General features: G+C 37.5%; 1 protein-coding gene across 8 annotated transcripts in view; it reads right to left on the bottom strand.

Moving 5' to 3' along the window:
• AFDN (afadin, adherens junction formation factor) overlaps nucleotides 1-18,476 on the bottom strand; it is a 136,556-nt gene that overhangs the window by 92,486 nt on the left and 25,594 nt on the right. For 4 of the 8 annotated variants that reach the window (XM_075146331.1, XM_075146332.1, XM_075146333.1 and 1 more), the window contains exons 2-5: nucleotides 5,873-6,068; nucleotides 4,097-4,212; nucleotides 1,894-2,057; nucleotides 377-537 (exon numbers count right to left, since the gene is read on the bottom strand). In XM_075146331.1, the coding sequence (XP_075002432.1) occupies nucleotides 377-537; nucleotides 1,894-2,057; nucleotides 4,097-4,212; nucleotides 5,873-6,068 (637 nt within the window). The remainder of the gene's footprint in view (nucleotides 1-376; nucleotides 538-1,893; nucleotides 2,058-4,096; nucleotides 4,213-5,872; nucleotides 6,069-18,476) is intronic. The other 4 variants (XM_075146334.1, XM_075146335.1, XM_075146336.1 and 1 more) reach the window with 1 other exon arrangement.

Below are 18,476 nucleotides of genomic sequence, written 5' to 3'. Positions count from 1 at the left end.
CATTCAGGTCATTCAGCTTGTTATTAGTAAAATGAATGACATTTATTTCGGAAGACTTCCTAGTTTATCAGTTTAGTGAGTCTAATTCTGTCCTTCCTTTTTTTCCAGTTTAGCACTGTTAGCAAGATCAATGAGCATATTCTCTCCCATTAATTTGCCCATCACTGAAAGCTTTGACTCACACTCATCACAGAACACACTCCTGTGGACTCCTGCCTCTACAAATCCTTCATTCAGTTACACCATGAAGTACAAAAAATGTTGGAGAAAGCAGAAGTTCAGTCAAATTTACACGAGTCGCTGGCCTTAAAAATACTCTCTCAGTAAACAGCTTACTGTTTACTGTTTACAACTTAACCAGAAGAAATCTAAGTACCTGAGTCTGGTCTGCCATCAGAACTGCGAAATTCCTGCATTCTCTTCTCTAGTTTTTGCTGTCGCCGTCGTTTCATAACCACCTCGGGATTGGATATCGTGCGAGTGAAGCTGGTCTCGGGCATATCTTTGTAAACCTCAGCTGCAAGGCGAGAATTCTCACTGCCAAGTTAGTTTAAATAAAAAGAAAAAATTGTCATTAATAGCTTAAAATACATATCTCCTCATCACTTCATAAAGGATAAAAGGCGAGTAGAATCCATACACACAGGAGATTAATTAAGGTATTGTGAGACAGTTTCTACATGAACTTTACTTTTGCTAGTATTAACACTGTTCAGGTACCCATGCTCACCTGAAATAGACAACAACCAATTTCAAAGAAAATTAGCAAGTATTGATGGTTGCTGGTTTTCAAAGAAAAAAAGAAGCCTTCTACCTCTTGGGGGGGGGGGAGGGAAGGCCTTAAAGAAACTTTACATTATACCCTAACTTTATTCTGATTTACAATATTGCAAATCATGTGGAAGCAGAGTTAGCATGTGCTTGCAGTGCATGCTTTTTCTTTTGCTAGTGCACTTAAATACAATTCTATTTTAATTTAAAAAAAATAAGATCAAGCTAAGTAACGGCACAGAATACTGGAAAGATCAGGCTGACATCTGAAGAACACCGCAAACATATCTATGCAGAGCAGTACTACACATATGAAAAACAATAATGAACTCAAAAAAAAGAAAAAAAAAAAAATCAAGCTAAACAGCTACATCCTCTATATGTCAACCAGTCAACTAATTTCTTCCATCTCTGAGAATCTGTTATCAATTAGTAAGTTTTCATCATTCATTTTCTTTCTGGGTATGTTAAAAATCCACCATTAATGATTTTTTTTCTGGTGTATTACATATGAAACCTACAGAATCTGGTACAGAGACAAAGTTTAAATTAATGTAGACCTTTCTCAGGTTTCTAGTTCTACGTACAGTTATTCATGCCTGACCCTTGTGCTCCAGTTTCTGAACAAGGATTAACGTATGTTCTGCCCTGTCTCAACTAATAAGGCACAGCAGATTTGGGAGCAAGAGTTAAAGAACCTGGAAGACTGGTTACCAAAATACATCTCAGAGAAAACCAAACTGATAGTCAGGTGGTAAGTCAAATGCAAACACTAATTTTTCTGGCAAAAGACAGAACAATCAAACATAGGGAGAGGAATAAACCCACCGTAGAGTAAATGCTCAAAAATAAACATACTGGGGAAAGTCCATGTCACCAAGCATGTGTCAATTTTTGTACAAGGGCAAAAAGCTGGGAAAAAGCTTATTTCATGGTTTAAAAACAAACCTTGAGGCAAAATGTACATACAGAAATTGCCATCACGAATTTTGTTTTATGATGATATTGCACCCATGTCAACTATTTACTTTTGAAAGAAACAACAACTTATTTGGTAGAGAGGGGAAATCCTTTAAAGTAAGATGTAGGTTATATGAACTGATCAAAGTTTAAAACACTTACATATCATCCCCATGAAGAAGTCTATCATCTTTATCTGATGCTTGTCGCAACGCCTCTTTTTCACGCCTCTTTTTTTCTTTTTTTTCTTTTTTTGAGAGAGTTCGTTTGAAATTCTGAATTACTCCCTCTTTTTCTTGTTTTTCAGGGCCATTACTCTGAGCCTTCTGAAATAAATGAGTTTCAAACAACTTCCATCATTTTTAGTCCAATGAAAAGTTAGTATTGCTTTTAACTTTCTAGATAAATCTGATTAATACACAGTATTACTAACACAAAAACAATACTCCAGGCATCAATACTCCATTACACGTGGATGGGACTAATACTCTTGTCGTGGTTTAACCTGGCAGGCAGCCAAATACCACGCAGCCACTCACTCACTCCCCCCGCCCCCAGCGGGACAGGGAGAGAATCGGAAGGGTAAGAGTGAGAAAAACTTGTGGGTTGAGATAAAGACAGTTTAATAGAACAGGGAAAAAAAAGGGAAAAATAATAATGATAATGATAAAATATACAAAATGAGTGATGCACAATGCAATTGCTCACCACCCGCGCTGACCGATAACCAAGTAGCGATCGGTACTTCCTGGATCACGCCTACCCTTCATATACTGAGCATGACGTCACATGGTATGGAATACCCCATTGGCCAGCTGGGCTGGCTGTCCTGATTATGTTCCCTCCCACCTTGTGTACCTAGCTCAGTCAGTAGGCACGGGAGCTGTCCTTGGACTAGGAGGGCACTTAGCAACAACTGAAAACATCAGTGTGTTATCAACATTCTCCTCATACTAAATCCAAAACACAGCACTAGGAAGAAATGTAACCCTATCCCAGCCGAAACCAGGACAACTCTCCAGAATAACACAGAAGGCAAAAATAGTTTCATATTCCAAAGAGGTATGAACTGGTTAAGCACCTTGTACTCAAGAAAGCGAAGAAACAGCAGAATTTTACTTGAATAATGCCTACTATCTACTTGGCCTCAAAGATTAACTGAAGGCTGCAAAACAAATTTCTGCCTCCCAGTAAAAGTACTTCACAAAACAACACTGCACTTAATCTGCTTTCAAGAAAACTGTGTTGGAACATCAGATAAGAATAAACTGCAGAAGGAAAAACATTATAAAGGACATTTCCCCTATGGTGTATTTTTCTGAGTTGTCCTTTCAGCGTTCTTTTCTCCAATTCCTGCTCCTTGAATACACAAGATACCTGTAATCCTAAACTCATTTGCCTTCTGTAGAGAAAACAATAGAAGATGAGAGAAAGAAGATGCAGATTTTTTTGCTTCTATCAGGAAGTGAAGAACACAGAGAAGGAAGATTGAAGATTACTTAATTCAATGAATAGGAATAGCAAGTCTGGTAGACGTAGTGCAAGACATCATTAATTTTCCCTCCCCACTGCTAACATGGATGTATCCTGTAGTCAAAAGCGTAGTGTAAGAATAGCTCATGTACCCAAAGCATCTTTAACATTAACAAGCTCTAATTCCAAGAGCAAAAGAAATTTAGTGCTCAGCCCAAGATGAAAAACTTGTCTGAAAATAGCCCACACTGAACAGCATGTTTTCCATGGCTATAAGCATCCAAGTTAGATATAACATATATAATTATATGACTTCAGGAGCCAAAGTCTGATCTAATTGAATGTTTAAATGACTAATATAAAAAAAAGCTTTTGTATGGCTGATGTTTGCATGTCCCCCATTTTGCATTTGGAAGGGAAAAAAAAAAAACCCTCCCCAAAAAGGAAACAGTCTCCCATCAGTTTTGTTAAGGAACAGAATGTTACCTAAGGAGGTAACAATTTGTAGTTATTTAAAAGGGGATGCCAGAGGGAATTAAAGACTCTGCAAGAGGTAGGATTACCTACTAGGTGTTTGGCATCATATATTATTTGAGGAAATTTTTAATTCATCATACTGGAGCAAAGCAAGCTCTAAGTTCTCTGGGCACTACATGCTCCAGTACTAGACAGCTACATGGATCCAAGCATCACAAGCCATCCGAACGACCATAAAAATGCTGTGTTGTGAAGATGAATTTTAAGTATTTAAAAAAACTTGCTCCAGATATCAAAGGTCATCAGCAGCAGTTGTTTTCAGGAATTAGAGAAGTAGAAATTATATTTTCTATATAAGCAAGTCCCACACATTTCAAAACTGCTGTTACCACTAGCATACTCCTTAAAGACTTACCTTTGGAGGAAGCGTATCATTTTCATTCTTGAGAACAAATCTTCCCTCTCGATCATCTTTGTTCCAGTTTAATTGTACAACAAGAGGCTTCTCATCTACATCTAATCTTCTTTCTTCTTCAAAAAAATGAAATGCAGTAACAGTTACTTGGCACCTCAAGAGCAAAGACACTTAGAAACAAGTTATGTCTTAAAAAAAACCCAAAAAGTTTGCTGAACAGTACACATCAGTTGATATTTCCCTGTTAAGTCTATGGACAGAAAGCCTGGGGAGGTAGAAATATATGTCCCCTTTCCAGGAACCAGCCTAAGCGTATTCCCTCTATCTATCTATATAAGCTGAAGGTCCACATAAAGTAGTCTTGCATACCTCCTTTGTCAGAACTGAAGTCTGGGAACACAAGATTACCACTCAGGAGGAGAAGCTACATCTACAGTTACAATGTTTCAAACTTTATAACTTCATGAGACTTCCAAATACTCATTTTCCTTATTTTAAATTTAACCAGTCTGATTGTGGCCCAAGAACTACCATTCTGGAAAGACTGCACAAAAATAAACCAGATTATGAAATTAAAAAAAAAAAAAATCTATTATGTATATATATACACACTAGACAAAATTTCATGTAGTGTATTTAATGTATTATATCTTAAGAATATGAAAAACATTTGAGAGAGTGGTTAGAAAAATTAAACAAGTTTTGCCATCTGATCTCCCTTCTAGAAGTAGGAGACAGTATATATGCACAGCAAGACAATGATGTCTTTGCAGTTACACTTTATTTAATGAGAAACTCTCCTATTGAATGAGGCGCCTCTCTTGTGAGCCACGTTTTAAACATGAGGAACTTGCTCTGTAAAGGAAACCATTTCATTTTGACTACAGGTACAGTGCTAACAGATTTTTAAAGAAACCTAAAGCAGAAAAAAACCATCCTATTCATTGCTTAAATTAGTGATAACACGCGCACTTTTCCCTAGTCCCATATAATTCACATCAAGTCATCATTCGCAGACCATGAAAAGTGACACATATCCCAATAAATTTCCATTCTCTATCTCAAATTAAATTATTTTCAGTCTTTCAGAAGCAGAATTTAAGGTAGTTAAACCACTCGCGTAAGCTTCCGAAGTACAAAAAAGAAAAAGCACAACAAAAAGCTAGTTTCTCCTATTCCTGTCTCCACCACCACCACACACACTACCGACCTTCCAACCTGAAGCTTTCTACTGGGGTGGGCAGACACAAATGCTAGCAGCATCAAAAGGCTATTTAGATATCTAAGTTCTTCACAGATAACATGAAAGGATCTGTTTAGGAAATACAGTGGCTTCAAACAATACTATGTTGAACTCCCCCCAGTTTAGCAGTAAAGGAACATGCATTATAAGGCTACCTATCAAAGGTCCACCACGTCAAAGAACTAAGGATGTACTCTTAAATGCTCCAATTTAACATCCCTATTCTCCCATTATAAATTTAGTCTTTACCTACTAGTTCTAAAAATAGCAACTCTCTCACAAATGTCAACAAATTAACAGGGTGTCAAGTACAGCATTTAATAGATCATAATCAAAACTTCCACAAAGTGCAGGCCTGATATGCATACTTACATTTTGAAATACCACTCCCCCACGTAACAATCAGTAGTACTTAGGGAAAAAAAAAACAAGCCTTATGTGGCTCAGAAGCTGGGGGCAAACCTGAAGATATTTCAGCTGGAGTAGACAGGAAGGTGGTGTGGATGCAGGAAAGACTGTGAATAAATACTAACCTCCGCTGACATGCACCTCATAAAGCGAGTATTTAGGGGACGACAACATTCGCATGTCTGGTCGAAACTTTTCTGCAAGAGTTTCTATCACATCTTGAGTTGTGGCAGTACTAGAGACACGGATACATTTTGTTGCGAAATTTCCAGCTGCTTTGTCTTGAAAGTAGAATCTCATTACTCCATGAAACTCCAGATCCTGTAAAGAAATAAAAATACAAATCTGAATGCTGGCTAACAGTTGTAAGGTTCAGGTTTTACTATTTATTAGTTACAAATATATTATGAAAATACAAGACATTCAAATATAGCACCGGTTTTCAAAATTTTGAGGACAGTAGAATTTACTAACTAGGACACAATAAACGTGAAAAAACAAGGATATTCTGTAAAAAGAAAATTAAGTACTCTATATTACTGGAAATATTTAAAACTTGAATCTTTAAGTATTCAGATTTACAGCTACTGCCAGGTTTACCGGAAGGAGAATTAATAAAAACTTTTTTTTTTTTAAAAACCCAGAAACACGTCTTGAGACTGGTCTCAGTATATTTTGTTACCCAGAGTTTGTTACCCAGTTTGTATCCCATGTCTGTAACAAAGTGCAGGCTAAACATGCTCAAGGAACAGCAACATGTCTTAAAGAGAACAGCTTTCTGTCACAGCAGTCCTAAGCATCATCCTTCCTCTCCTCCTTCTCCCCCTTCATGCGCTCCTCCCTCTTATGTTGGCATCTGTTTGTCCCAGAAACAGCCTGTTCAGGAAGCTAAATCATTTGCTTTGCTTTTTTTATTTTGTATTTTCAGAAAGGTTAGTCTTTGGTACAGCTCCCTAAACACTCTGGGAGGGAAAAAAAGCTCCAGTACCAACATAAGGCGAAAGGGAGGGAAGAAAGGGACTGCAACTGATAACCAGGTGGCTACACCACCGCTGCAACATCGATCTGTTCAAACTATCGTAAATTCACATCCTCAAATATTTTCCTTAGCCATCAGAGTTCTGTCCTCCACTCCAGCCTACCAAACTGCAGGAGGATACTGGCTGCTCATGCAACTCCATCACCAGTCTGAGCACCGACTCCAGATTCAAATTTTAGTTCCCCAGCAGTCTCCACGTGGCCAACTCTTGCCCCTTGCATAAATCCCAGCACTCATGGGGCCCTGCATGCAGGGGAAATCAAGGAGATCCAAGTGCCCTAGTTGATGTTGCCAAGTTTACTCTACAGTTTAACAATCTTTGCTCCTGTCTTTACTTTTTCCAGAGGCTTTGAAATAGATATATCCTCAGGTGTTGAGTGTAGTGGTAGATCTCATGCGAAGCATAGCCCTTTCCAGTACTACATCTGATCACACGAAACACATCACAACATTTCTTTGAAGAGCAAAGAACTTGAGATATTTATTGAAGCTACTCTATCACTCAGAAGACCTCTGCAAAAAAAAAAAAAAAAAAAACACCACACCAAACAAAAAACCAACAACACACACCAAAAAAGTGTTATTACCTACACTAAGACAAACATGTCAGCCACCTAGATATACACAGAAGTAAGCACTGTTCTTCCCAGGGCGCTCCCAAGCCTGCGCCAATACAGCAGTTAAATGCAAATGCACCATGGACCTAGACAATGGCTGGTTTTGTTTTATTCTCTGTTGTTAACCTAACAATTTACAGAATTAATCTTTCTGAGCCTAAATTGGTGTTCCCACAGAACTCTCTATTGTAATCCCAAACTAGTGTTCCTTCCTGCAAGGAGTTACAGGTTCCACGTGTCTCGATTCAGCTTAACTGCCACCTCCTCATCCACTCTGCACTTAACTGCAATTACTCAAAAGTGGGTCTCAATTCTTCTATCCTGAATATTTTGCTAACAGCTACTACTCACCTCTGAAAAGCATCCTATCCACTTCATTTATTGTCTCTAATTATTAACTAATTATCTATACAAGGACTTACCCCTCTCAAGCAGAAGGCTACCGAATGACTTCTGGAAATCCTACCTACCATAGGAAATTGGAACTTCCTTACATGTATTCTTGCTAAGTCCTTCAGTGAGCTCCAAAAGGTTTAAGGCACAACTTCTTTTCACAAAACTCTGTTGACCTTACCACCATCTATTATAATTACCACATGTCCACGAACTCTGTACGTTACTGTAGTTTCTAATCAGCACAGACAACATCCTGATTAAACGTCCTTTTAATACTGCATTTATATCCACTAAAGGTGTCTAGCTAAAGGAGTCATTATGTACCAGTTAGTAAAATTGCTTCATCCCTCACTTTCTATTGAGTTATCGGATGAACATTGTCTGGTTCTAGCAACTTACTTTCATGTTGTCCATTTGTTCTCTAAACTCTTAAATGCTGATTTGAGGGGAACGCATAAAAGGTTCTTGGCAGGGCAACCTTTCCGAAATTTTCAACAACGAACACAGATGCAAAGCAAAGGTTTTCTGCTATCATCTTATCTGCTGAAAGCTTCTTTTATAAAGTGATCATCTCATGGCCCTACAGCTTGTGGTAGATTTGCTACTACTAATGTGCTGAAAGACAGTTATTATTAAAGACTTGTCAAAATTTATTCCTTAAGTTCTTTTGTTCTATCTTATGCTTTCATACTCTACTTGCCGCATTTTATATCCTTACCATTTTCCTCATTTGGATACTACTTCAGCTTTCTAATAACTATCTTTGCCTGATGTTCAGCCATGCCAGCTTCCTTTCACACTTCCCGTGATAGCTGGCATGCTTTTGGTCCGTACCTCCAGCATGGCATCTTTAATTTCTCGGCAGGTGGTAAGTACTTTGCTACTAGTTGCCTCTTTTAGCTTTAACAAGCTTCCCTACTGTAATACTGTAGCTATGCTGTATTTCCAATCGAGTTGGAAAATTTTGCAGTTCCTGCAAGAAAAATGAATCTAAGAATGTTATGATCTCTAGTACAGAAAGCCGTCTTGCAGGTAACATTGTGAGCCACATCCCACACACTCTTTTGGACAGATTTAAATGGTTGCCTCTTCTGTAAATACTCCTTAACCATGATGCGTCACAAAACAGCCACGACTATCTTCATAACCAACTTAAGGTTTTGATCCACTTGTTTGGTGGTTGCAAAAGACAACGGCACATGAGCTTTCTGCAGAAGTGTCATGAAGCATAATCATATCTCATTTATAACATTTATTTCCCTTTACACAAGGTTTTCCCCACCATCATCTCAAGGTACTGCTGAAGCAAGAATTAAGAGAGATAATGAGCACACTGCAAATCTCTTTTCTCAAGAGTTTAGTATTATGCTAGATCTTATACACAGATAAGGTTCCAGATGATTTTTTTTTGTTTAAGGAGAGGAGATTATTTTACTGAGAACACATGCCACTGTCCATTAGCCATGCTTTTAATCCTATAGATTTTATTAATTCTCTACAACAACATAGCAGTACTGGCAGAGATTCAAGAGCAAAGGAGTGCACCATAGATCCATTCAGAGAACATCCAGAAAACAGTTCAGGAAGCTCTTTAAACTACCAGGAGTTTATTATTATTATTATTTAAAGTTTTATTGCTAAAACTTATTTCTACTTCCAGACACTAACAAAGCAGAGAGGTGACAAAACTGCATTGTGAATACTCAAGATACGGCATTAGTATAAAGCGAGTTTTGTTTTCCTTTTAGAAAAGAAAGTAATGTGTTCCTCTGAAGAATTATCACTTAGGTCTTGTTTCATTGCTTTGACAATCTGGATGTGAAAATAACTGAATGCATCAACCGCTGGCTGTCCATTTCCCCCCATCCTCTTCTATGGCGGCTTCTCATGCTGTGTCCCCATGGTCCACGGCCACCCCCACATTAATTTTCCGAAGTTTTCCATTAAAAAAAAGATAGACTGCACAACTGCATCACAACGCTCTACTGCTTCCCAGTGTAAAGCTCTAGTTAGTTTAATGTTTCTTTTGCAATGAGTTCCAAACTGTTCCTTTGGGCATTGCTAGAGTATTACAGTATTTAAATAAAAGTGTTCAGTGATATGGAAGTCATTGGTTTCACATTTCAAAAAATTAGGAAAGTAAGAGACAACAAAAAGGAAAAAAACAAAACAAGCCAAACCAATAACCACCCCCAGTCTTCATCGTTATTATATATCATATATGTGTGTGTGAGATAGATCTATATGTATATGTATGTATGTGTGTGTGTATGTGTATATATATGTATATACATATGTATCTCCAGTTCAAGACACATTTCACTTTAACTTTCTGGCCATGTGCTTAGCAGATCAATAACAAAACACACACACAGACCAATGCTACCACCCATATCAAGACGACGAAGTAGGCATCACACTAAAATTTCCACTCTCCACTCTAACTCTGCATTAAAGTGTTCATTTTTGAGAGGTACATTTAATCCTCAAACTCCCTCACTTCTGAATTTCTTTGTCAAGTCTGCCAGGTAGGTTCACTGCAGTTTATAACATGGACTTGTGTCAAGAGAAGAGGCTAAAGAATAAAAATCACTTGCCCTAAATCAAATAGATATGCAAATATCTGTTACTGCCTAACATACACTTCTAAGTAGAGAAATCTCCCCAAAATATTTACAAGTCTTTTAAAACCATCTTTCTCTAAAGATGAGAACTGCCATTTATAAATTAGCAAAAAGAAGTCAAAACGTTTTCTGGATTTCAAAAGTGACTAATTACGTAAGTGTATGAAAGCTCTTTTAAGTTCCTTTCGGGAGTTTATATGTATCATAAGCGATTTTAGCTTTCTTATGTAATCACATTTTAGATATTTTATGTATCTGCTGTGCAAGTCCATGGCTCCTTAGGAAGGAATGTGAGCATACAAAACAATCTTCGGCTACACAAGTACAGTCAATTTTTGCAAAATTTTAATTCCGATCATCTACACTGAAAAATATATTTTTTAAAGCACCTAGCAAAAGTCAGCTCTTCTTAAGCCTTTCAAATCATAAAGAACATTTTCTTTAAAAACAAAGCCTAATTATACTTTTTTATCACTATCAGAACTTACAGTAGTTTCCAAAAGTATATCCTACTCAAAAGAAGGTTCCAACTTACCTAATAAAAATTTGCCAGTTAACCATTGTTTTTTGGTTTTACAAACAAAGTTGTATCACTTCTTCATTAGGCACAAAAGAGAAATTATAAAAGTGCTTCAACTACTTAGACTTCAAAATTCTACAAAATCTTGTGAGAAGCTTTGATGAAACATTCTTAAAAACATCTGCATTCTCAGTGCTATCGCCCTCCTCTGACACCCTCCTTGATGACCTCAGACCATCATCAACTGAAAAAGGGCATTACAAAAGCAGGAAGCAAACAAACTTTAATACATAACAGAGTCTCACCGATGACTTAAGTCACATTTAAAACTGAAAATGTGACACACAAGTTTTCAAGTCAGTCATCATCAAAGTTTTCCATGAAGCTTCAGCAAAGTGATTCCTGTTTCTCAAAATGGTTTGTTTGATCTTTAAATCTAGCTCTCAGTTACTTACTATCAAATAGGTATTTCTGCTTTAAAGCAGTAATCAGTAATAATCAAGATAATCACTCATTTGAAGTTATGTTATACAGAAGTGCAAATAAGTAAGAGAGGCAGAGAAGAGTGTCTCAAGCCTTGGTCACCGATTACGGAGACTGGTTACACACGCACACAAAAGGTGTTAACAGTTATGGAAGACCAAGGTATTTAATACTTTGGTTATTTGAAAATGCCGACAGAAAAACAGTTCTTTTTTCTTCCAACCATCCCATTCTTTTTACACAAAGAGAACATAGTCAAGAAGGAATATTAAAAACAAGTAGGAAGAGGTAAAAAGAATGTGCTGTAAGTGAGGTATTGAAAAAGTCTGCAACGTGACAGTGGGATTGTAGCAGGGAAACCTGGACTTCCTGAAGAATCAGAGAGGCTTCTGCAAACAAAGTGGTAATATCCAGGAGCAGTAATCCATAGCCATGCTCACGTATGAGAAAGGAAACCCCTCCTTTAAAGTGTCAGAGGAGGTAATGAGGGAGTATTAACTCAGCATGTAGGACACAACAATGAATGACAAGATCAGGATCACTATTCCCACAAGCCAAGCAAAGAATACTCATAGGCTTTTAAACTACTATCCCACCAATATCAATCACAAAGCAATACATACTTCAATACTTAAGCATATTACACACTATCCATTCCATAAACTATTCAATCTCGAGCAGTAGAGAATATAGAAGTTTCCTTTCAGAAATCCTCATCTGTAACCCCTCCAAGGGCCTATCTTTGATCTCTTTTAGTTGCATCGATAACACTGTTTGCCTTGCAAGCAGCATTCTGCATGACTGCATCTAGAAAATACCAAAAACCAGCATTAAGAATGTCACATCTTTCTTCCCGCTGCATTCAAATTCTACGGGCAAAAACCTACAGAAGGCTAACTCCTAACTAAGCTGTGATTATTATTCAGGTACACGTACTTGTTGCTCAGGAGTTTTGCTAATAGAATATAAATCACAATAAAACCAAACCACAGTGCAACAATTAGAATTAAAGCAAATACAAGTTGCTTTCAAACGAATTCAGGTCACAATATTGATATAACAGGTCAGCATAACAACAGTATTATCACTGCAGGATATTCTGAAAAATTCACGTAACGCCTTTGTACCTGACCCGTTGTCAGTCTACAGAGTAAAATGGAATTGCTTCCTTTGCCTCTCCAGAAGTTCAAAGTATGCAACCGTGCAATTCTAATGAATGTATGAATATTAAAAAAAGAATTCCTACAAGATTTTAAAACCCAAGCATATTAAATCACTAAGGGAGTAAGCACTGAAATTACATGAGGGTCAGGTTTCTAGCATACATTCCCAGCAGTGAATTCTCAACTTGAAACTAAAGGATAAACAATATTTTCATACACAGACTCTACAGCCAAGTATTAAAAAGAAATTCCAAATAGTCTTTTTTTAAAAAAAAAAAAAAAATCCTGTTAACTGTTATAAACTGTTTTCCGTGTAGTGGAGAAAAGCAATGCTCTTGCTTTTCAGATACCTTCAAAAAGTGCAGCTTCAAGATTAATGATAGAATACCCTAAATGGTTCCAAGAGAAGAGAGGAAGAACAATACAGGTGAAAAAACAACTCCTATAAAAATAATGTTCATCAGCTTTATTTCCTCTTCCAAACCTTTGACACCTGGATCAACAAAGACTTTCCACTACAGAATGATGCATTTTGCCACAACAATTTACGCACACATGTCCACAGAAGCAGGACCAACAGCAGAGCTTTCTATCAGAGAGAATTATCAATAACTCACAACACAAGGAGCATAACTAAATGAAATCCCCTCTTTATTCTCCTGAAGAAAACTACATCTTAGGAACCAGCCCCACTACAATATGAAACAAAGCCCCAAGATCAAAAAACAAGAGGTACTACAAACGTTTTTATAATATAAATGTAGTGCAATGAAGTCAATGAAAAACGCACTACAGTATATGACAAATGCTACACAAATAAAATCTTAAACTAAGGCCAAATTTCATGTCTATAAATATAAATAACACATACCCTAAAAAAGGATTTACTTTCATAAATTCAGCTTGAATGCCCATGTGAACCTTGAATTATCACTGATGGAAATATTCTACTGTATACCTTACATGCATTCTCCCTACTTCCCATTACCTATCTGTCCACATAGCAAGACTGATTAATATAACTCCTCTCGGGATGAAACAAACATTACTGTAATCTTGAATATTTTTCTGATGAGTTACACGTCACAGTTCAAAAAATTAAACTTCAGAACAGACCCATCTACATGAGGCAGATGAACCAGAGTATTTCCTACCTACTTCAAAACAACAAAAAAAGTTGATTTCAGATTTGTATTTTGCCAAACCCACTAGATTCAGTATGCAGCCATCAGCCATGCTTCATGCTGAAAACACTTAAGTTTTCATAACCTTCTATAAAAGACATTGTTGTACAAGCAACATGAAGTGTCTTCAAGCAAGATTTATGACTCCGGAAGCAGCTACCATTAAAAATAAACAAAAATCTGCCAAGGGTGCTCCCCAAAAGCATTACAGGCTTAACCTTCTAACTCCAATTTTCAAAACTAGAGTAAATGATTGGGAAAATCTTAAGAGCACTTGCAACACACAGCAGCTGTCTGCCACCTGCAGGATATTTTTTGTTAAGCTGCAGTGGACAGCATCATTAACCAGAGAAAATGTAGATTGTTCTTACAAAATAAAATCTACAACAGTTTAACTGAAAAACAAAAATATTTTCAACAATGAGCACTACCAACAGTTCTGTAACTATTTAATCATTCATTAAACTAGACTGCTTAAATTCAAAATGCAACAAATAAAGCTACAGGAGATTAAATCATACCTGCGGATTAAAATCAGACCACCCTTTATAAACCGTGCTGGTGCAACAGCCATTCCATGACTCTCCCAGTACCACAACATTGAGCATCTGGTAGTCACTGTCAACAGACACTTTGAAAACATGCCCCAAAAAAGTAAAAAAAAAAAAAGAAAAATTTGGAAAATTGTTTGAAGGAGGTGACATGATAGGAAAAAAAAAAAGGAAAAACAATTGGCATTTGGTTTATCAAAATACCCTGAAAGTCTCCAACAACAAAACAGAGACACAGGCAGAGTACAATCATATTTGAAACAAGGCAAAAAGCCAGTCAAAAGCAAAACAAAGCCTACTTTGCATTAGTCATGAGATATTAAAAAGCAAGACCAAAAGTAACAAATAGTGATGGCCCTCAGAAATACATTGCTCACCTACAACCTGTCACTGTTGCAGAACTAAGAACCAAATGCTTATAAACAACTCCAGAAAACTTAGGGAAGAAAAATTAGAAGTACAGACAATCCATTATAGCTTCTTTCAGACATGGCTTTGAAGAAAATTTATTTAATCTGAATTCTTCGTATTATTTATTGTGTTAAAGACTGTTCCTTTTAAATAGTCTGACTTGGAGGAAGAGGAACACATTATTACATGCACCTCAAACCAAAACACAACAGGAAAATTGTAAGGGGAGCATGAAAGTTCAGGCACTGAGGTCTGATTTTATTTTGGCATTGCTACTTGTCAACAACCTGCAGAGCTGCAACCCCTGTATTTAAGCAACTTCAGGCATCAATCAGGCCACAAAAAAGACTGCCCTTACTCACTTTAACGTTAAAAGCATAGGCACACAGTCACTTTAAAGCAACAGAAACTCTAGCTGCTGCAGAAGGCCCTTCCTCACACTGAGACACTTATTCCCACCTCCTCCCTTATGCCAGGCACCAGCATCCTGCAGCTGTACAGCAACGTGAATCAGGTTAACTAACTCAGAAGGTATTTTTTTTCCCCCACTCCACTCTGTGTGGTAGAAGCTGTCAGAGCTAGCAGTTGGATGAAACTGTCCTTCTGCTGGCACTTTGTATTAACTTGAAGGAACCATGAAACAGCAACCTCTGCCAAGCTAGACACTTTATTCCCACTTCTGCACTAGCATCAGCACACACCGGACCCTCCACAGAGACTTTACAGCATTATAAGCCAGCAGGTACTTCTTTTTTTTTGTTTTGGGCTATGCTGGCTGGGCATGCCTGAAGTCTTTGCACAGGTCAGACAAGCACCAGACCAAAGAAGGGAGCAGAAACGTAGCAGCCAGCAGCTCATCTCTCCAACCTGATCTGACTGCTCTCACTTTCACACCTGCTCAGCAGCATGGTATCATCATCATCAGCGCGGCTGGCTGACTTGACAGCACCCAGGCAACACTTAATTATATTTCTGTTTTCTCATGCAGTGTTTATATATTTCTGAAGGAACAGTTAAGAGTATAACAGCACAGTGACAATCCCGCTTTCAAAGTGGAATTTTAAATCTAGAGGCAAGCAGGTTTTCAAAGGTACATTTTTGAATGTTGCACGTAAAAAGTGAAGATTTGAATGGGAATTTCAAGGGAAAAGTAGTTCTAGCTCATCTATATAGTGGCATCATCACCAGAAGAGTTCTCTTGATGATGCTGACGCTGATAGGGTGGAATTGTATCCTCGCAGAGACTGACAGTCCTGATGAGCTAAGTGGAAATTGTGGCCTGCTACAGGAACGGCTAATGTCTCAAATATTTTAAATACTCATTCCACAAACACATGAAATTTAGAAAAATAAACAACTTTTTTAAAGTCACAAACTACAGTTTAGAATAATGTAGTCTTGAGGGCATTTCCACAACAGGCATACTGCAAGAGTTGTTGGATACTGGAGCTACACGGTAATTTCTCTACAATTTAAAAAGATCAAATTGTTTCCTCCATAATAAAGCTTCAGTAGAGGAACTTATTAGGAATAATCTTAAATCCATACAAAAATGACAGTACAACTAGTTTTCAAATTAATGAGTGAAACTACTAAAAACTGAAAAAATAATTTTCACTCAAGAAGCAATAGATATCTCTAACAGAAATGCTGATCTACTTAAGACAGAAAGCTTCCTTATTGAAACAAGCATTTCCACCAGCAATCAAACTCATGAAGCCTAGTTTCTTGTGGCTGTCCCTCCCAAAGCTGATTACAGTATTATTAGAGGTGGCACAAATCAAATTATTCCTAACATTTCCTTCCTATGTGGATTCCCTAGTGTCCAGAAGTACACACACTACGTAGTGGAAACGTCTTGTCTCTATCTGACCACTTATGGCAGCAACTTCACGTTCCTGACATGGGCTGAAGGTTCAATCTAACAACCAATATCAATTAAAAACCAAATTTGACAAGCTGGCACGCACCGACAGGCCAACACCAACCAATACACAGAGCAGCTCAGAAACTACCCTCACTTCAACCACCTAAAAATGAATACTTTGTCGGGTGAATGTTATCTGCTCTCAGTAAAACCTGTATACTGGAAATATAGGAAAAACTCTCATTGCATGACAGAAAAACGTGATAGCAACAATACTTTAAACAAACAGCTGTCTGGATTAATTTCTTGTAACCAGCACTGCATTTTTACTATTTTAGTATTAGACTTTAGTATGATGCAACACGGTATCAAAAGAAACCATAAAAACAGGGTCATTTTTACATAATGCAACCAGGGGTCATATCATATTTATTGTTCCGCTGACATAGTCAGGAAAGAGTGACCCAACTTCTACTCTGCAATGATAAACTTGATTGTGTTACATTAGTTTCTCACTCCTGTGGCATGAGCTGGAATCTGCACCATACAGGGTTAAGACACCCAGCTACACTGACTGAACTAGAAAAACACGGGCGCTATCTGATACTCTGCATGCAAGTGCTCTGGCAACCAGGCTAATTAGTCAGGAGTTTAAAGTAGGAATGCTAACAAGCCTAACAGGAAACAAGCACCTGATTCTCCTGAAGCAGACAAACTGCAGCAGGGAATCTACCTGAAAAAAACTGAAGACTTTACAAAAAACACCCTAAAACCAAACAACAAAAAAGAAAACTCAAAAACGCCCACAACTCCAAAATGCACTTAGACCCTTACCCTAACACAAAATCTATTCTTGACTGCACCCCAAATGTCCTGCTCTATCCTCTGAGACGGGGTGGACCCACCTTAAAAACATTTTAAAAGGAACAAAGTATTTAATTCTTTTCCGGGAGACCTTAGGGTAGCTATGGATATGAAGAATTATACAGCCAAACAAAATGTAAGAGGATGCTATGTGGCAAAATGCAAAATAGGCAGGCCTACAAGGGATTGTGCACATAAATTTGGGAAGAAAAGGGTCCCAAATGCAAAAAACCCCTCTCAATCTGTCTTCTCTTGTTTACGGCACTGTTAAGAGCTCACTGCCAAACTGACATTGCTAAAGGTTTTACAGCAGGTCAAGATCTTGCCAAAAAGCAATGTGATAGCACAGGAATTGCACCGGACTGTTGCCAGCTTCATTAACCTTATTACCCGTTTTACTACCTCAAGAGACACTAATGTGCAACATTTAAATTCGTTCCAGTTGTACAATTATTGTCGCACTGTCTTGGAATTCGGTCTACAATCACTAAATTCATACATTCCAGATCATACTGATTCAAATCCAACATTTGACTGGATTTCAAAAAGTTATTTTCCAAGTAAATCAGGTTAGTCAAGCAGGTTTGAAGGAATAATACCATTTTAAAGTGTACCCTAAAACGCAACTTTGTTATAACAAATACTACGGAAATAGGGGGGAAGATCTCTTTTTGAGCTATTGCTATTTTTTCTCTCTACCTTCCCCTTTCTTTTTTAAGACCAAAACAACCATACTTCAGGCTATATAATCCTCAACATCTACAATATTAGTTCTGCAAAAAAACCCAAACCCAAAATCTGCACTGTTGAATGAAATTTAGTGAGTTCAGCTGTGTCACAGCCAAAGATGCACCACAGTGCTTTTATGCAGCTTCATCTTGAGCACGCACACACAAAAAGCTAAGACATCCTTCCAGTTATTTCTACCATACATCCAGAAAAAGGATATTCATTCACTACAGATAAAACCAAAATAGGTAGCCGAATTTACACATTAAAATGCCACCCAG

This window comes from Calonectris borealis, chromosome 3 (assembly GCF_964195595.1).
Source record: "Calonectris borealis chromosome 3, bCalBor7.hap1.2, whole genome shotgun sequence".
Classification (NCBI taxonomy): domain Eukaryota; kingdom Metazoa; phylum Chordata; class Aves; order Procellariiformes; family Procellariidae; genus Calonectris; species Calonectris borealis.
The sequence above is the reverse complement of the archived record's forward strand: the minus strand, read 5'-3'. Positions and strand labels throughout refer to the sequence as shown.